The sequence below is a fragment of the Vicia villosa genome, linkage group LG5 (genome assembly GCF_029867415.1).
Source record: "Vicia villosa cultivar HV-30 ecotype Madison, WI linkage group LG5, Vvil1.0, whole genome shotgun sequence".
Lineage (NCBI taxonomy): Eukaryota > Viridiplantae > Streptophyta > Magnoliopsida > Fabales > Fabaceae > Vicia > Vicia villosa.
In genome coordinates this window covers 136128746-136131912 of record NC_081184.1, presented here as the reverse complement: position 1 = coordinate 136131912, position 3167 = coordinate 136128746, and the positions used below count along the sequence as shown (strand labels likewise).

Sequence of the window (3167 nt, the reverse complement as noted above, 5' to 3'; positions counted from 1 at the left end):
CTTGTTTTCATCAGTATTAAAACTTTGAATTTTCTTTGCTTTATAATATGTGATGATTGTATTGTGTCCTTGAGAAAACTATTTTACTACTTTCAAGTTTCACCGTTTGTATACTGGGAAAATCCATGTCTTTTGAGAGGTTTATCTCAAAGGTTTAGAATGAGAGAATACTTATGTTGAGATGAATAGTTGGTTTGTGTTGTTGACTATTGTGATGGAGAAAGAAAGAGGGAAAGTTTGATGCACTGGAATAGAGGGGTTTGTTCGGGAAGGATCAGCTCCCATTGGCTTCCATGATGCGTAATGCCAAAGTAAAATTAATTTTTTACAAAAAAAAAAAAGTAAAATTAATTTTTGACCAAAAAAAAAAGTAAAATTAATTTTGTAGTTAAATTAAAATCAGTTCACTACAATTTTAATTTTTACGATAGATTCTATCTACCAGAGATAATGCTTTTTAATGTTTAAACGTAACTATTAGTCAAGTTTCATATCATTAAGAATGAAATAAATAAATCTTTTTGTGACAACTTCCAACCTATTTTGATCAAGCCATTTTTCAAACTATTAGTATGTTCCAGCTCGGTGTTTTAACTAAACTCAAATGTGAACTTCTCCACCCCACACCTCTCAAAATGCTCTCATGTTCCCCTCAAAATTCTCTTTCAAAATAGGATCTAACTGCTTTCAGCTTGAGTAAGTAAAAAAAACTGCTTTCAGCCTGAGTAAGTAAAAAAACTGCTTTCAGCTAATACCACATACTGCAACAAAAAAAAATACAATATAGGTTACATATGCTATCCATCAAAGTGGCTTCACCCTAAACAGACAATTATTTTCATGTTCTTGTGTACAATCATTACAATATGTCAAGAGTTCACATGCAAACTAAAGTTCATAGTAGCACTAATGCTCACAACAGAAATGGACATAACTACAGGGTGGAGATATTATAAAGTTGGACACTTATCGATTTACTATCACTATAAGTGGATCCTTTCAATCACTAAGTACCGTCATCGTCAACAGTGTTCACCCGTTCACATTCATCAATCCATTCACTGTATCTGCAACATTACAATAAAGATAATTGAGTCATGAGGTTGTGTCCAGCAGTGGGCGTGAGGGAGAGGGGAGATGAGATTTTCAATTCAATAATTGAACTTACATGTCTATTGCCTCAGATAAAGCTGCAAAGAGAGAAAAAGTATAAGATCATTAGCTATATCACAGTAAATATGGTCCCAGCAGATACTTAAAATATTGAATATCTCACTTTCCATAACACAATAAGTTCAATCATAGTTTTATTATGTCACATGCTATAGTGGCAGTTCATGAAATTGCAGCCTCTTGCCGCTATACAAGGATTCTGTTGTAGAGCGTTTTACAGACGTGAGCAATTAGGTAGTTTCAGCGAAGACAGTCTCCTTAACTAATAAATGGTGTTTGGTCGAGACCAAAGGTCTGAAAGGTTAATGCACAAAGCAATAACTTCATAGAAAAAGTTAAATTAGAAAGGATTGTGATTATTGTCAAACAAGTTTCAACTTTCAAGTGATTATCATAAGTATCAAATTGTTTACTATAAACATCAATAACATTATTATTTTCATATCATCTTAGCTATTCCTCATTTCCATATCTAATGTCAGCCATGAGACTATCTATGGACCCTATCGAATTTATTGCTTCTTTAAGAAAGAGGAAAAAAAAACACATCCTACAAAAACAAACCTGTGATGGTAGTGCTAAAGCTCTCCTGACATATCCCGCAAGAAGCTTCCCCTATCAAGTTCTTCATATCACTGTAAAAAAACCAGAAACAAACATCAAACACATTGAAATATGGAGCGCTAGGTGTGAAATTAGAGAAAAGTAGTCTATAATGTTATCTGATGAATATGCAAGGAAATTAAAACCCTGCATGCTACAGCTAGCCTACACCCCTCTCCAGGCAATTAAAATTTGCTTACATGCGACACTCAACACTGGAACCGTGATTGCAGAAAGGACAGCTAAAGACGGTGTCAAGCTTATCCATTCGTTTCTTTGGAGGAGGTTTTGTTTTCGCCTTCCTTTTTCCCATAGCTCAAATCCTGGATTTTTCAAATATTCCAACACAAAATTATAAACAAAAATAGCATGCTAATTAAACTTCTCTAATCTGTTCATTCAACTATGTAACCATTCTCTCATATTTCTATACTGAATTATAGTACCAATTTCTACACAAAATCAAGATTTCAAGCCAAATCAATATGAAACCGAATATACCAATTCCTATACAAAATCAAGATTTCAATCAAGATTTCCTGGAATTTTCCGTTAATACCAAAAAATATTCCAGAAAAACTTCAAAACATAGATCATGCAATAGAAACGATGAACTGGTGATTCCAATTGTCAAACACTGAAACAATTTATGAATCAAATCTAAAGATTCAAGCTATCTATGTCGACATCGTTAACCATTTCCAAAATTATCTACACGGGGAAACGGCGGAAGAAAAAAAGGGAAATTGATCAAATCAAACGAAACCCTAATCGATACAAAAAAAGGTAAAAAGATAAAGGAGATGAAATTGAAGGTTAATAGGACTAACCGATGATTCCGATCACAGAGCGAGAAAGCGAAAACGAAGTGGTGATCGATGTAGGGAGAGATGAGAGAGTGTGTGCGGAAATTGAAAAGGTAGGGAGAATAATAGAGCCATAAAGGGGTTTTTATGCTATGAGATTTGTCGTGTTCCCTTCACGGTGAGTTGAGATACCGGTCTAGAAATTCCGGTATAGTTATTCTTCTTCTAAATTAAAATACCTTTACAATTGAAGTTACTTTTAAAATGAGTAGTACAAGATTTTAAAAGAGGAGTTTTAAGCACTTTTTAATTAAAAAAATCATGTTATATTCAACTTTTAGTATGTATAATTGTCGTTCACTATGGAGTCTTGATAAAACTGATTTGGGAGACCATTACAATATTCAACTAGAGTGTTGTCGTCACGTTCAACCCCTCAGTCTATCATGTTGAACAAGATGGCAACAACTCTAGCCAACGATGAGTCCAATGACAATGAGAGTTCCATGGCAAAGATGGGCGCTGCCATGGACAACTTATGTTGCCAAAACCAAATTTTAGAGGATAACGTCTTCCATATCCATC

At 34.0% G+C, this 3167-nt stretch overlaps 1 protein-coding gene across 1 annotated transcript; it reads right to left on the bottom strand.

The window, feature by feature from the left end:
* Positions 1-726: 726 nt before the first annotated feature.
* LOC131607452 (transcription elongation factor 1 homolog) lies at positions 727-2789 on the bottom strand. Its single transcript, XM_058879455.1, has 5 exons — positions 2607-2789; positions 1977-2099; positions 1738-1808; positions 1169-1190; positions 727-1067 (listed from the first exon to the last, which is right to left on the bottom strand). Exons 2-5 carry the CDS (start codon positions 2087-2089, stop codon positions 1007-1009), a joined length of 267 nt encoding a protein of 88 aa, XP_058735438.1. The 5' UTR covers positions 2090-2099; positions 2607-2789; the 3' UTR covers positions 727-1006.
* Between the last annotated feature and the right edge of the window lie 378 nt (positions 2790-3167).

Coding starts and splice junctions, on each gene's coding strand:
- LOC131607452 (XM_058879455.1), bottom strand. CDS start 2,089: ATGGGAAAAAGGAAGGCGAAAACAAAACCTCCTCCAAAGAAACGAATG. Junction 1,809..1,976: donor TCCAGTGTTGAGTGTCGCAT/GTAAGCAAATTT, acceptor GTTTTTTTACAG/TGATATGAAGAACTTGATAG. Junction 1,068..1,168: donor TTATCTGAGGCAATAGACAT/GTAAGTTCAATT, acceptor GTAATGTTGCAG/ATACAGTGAATGGATTGATG.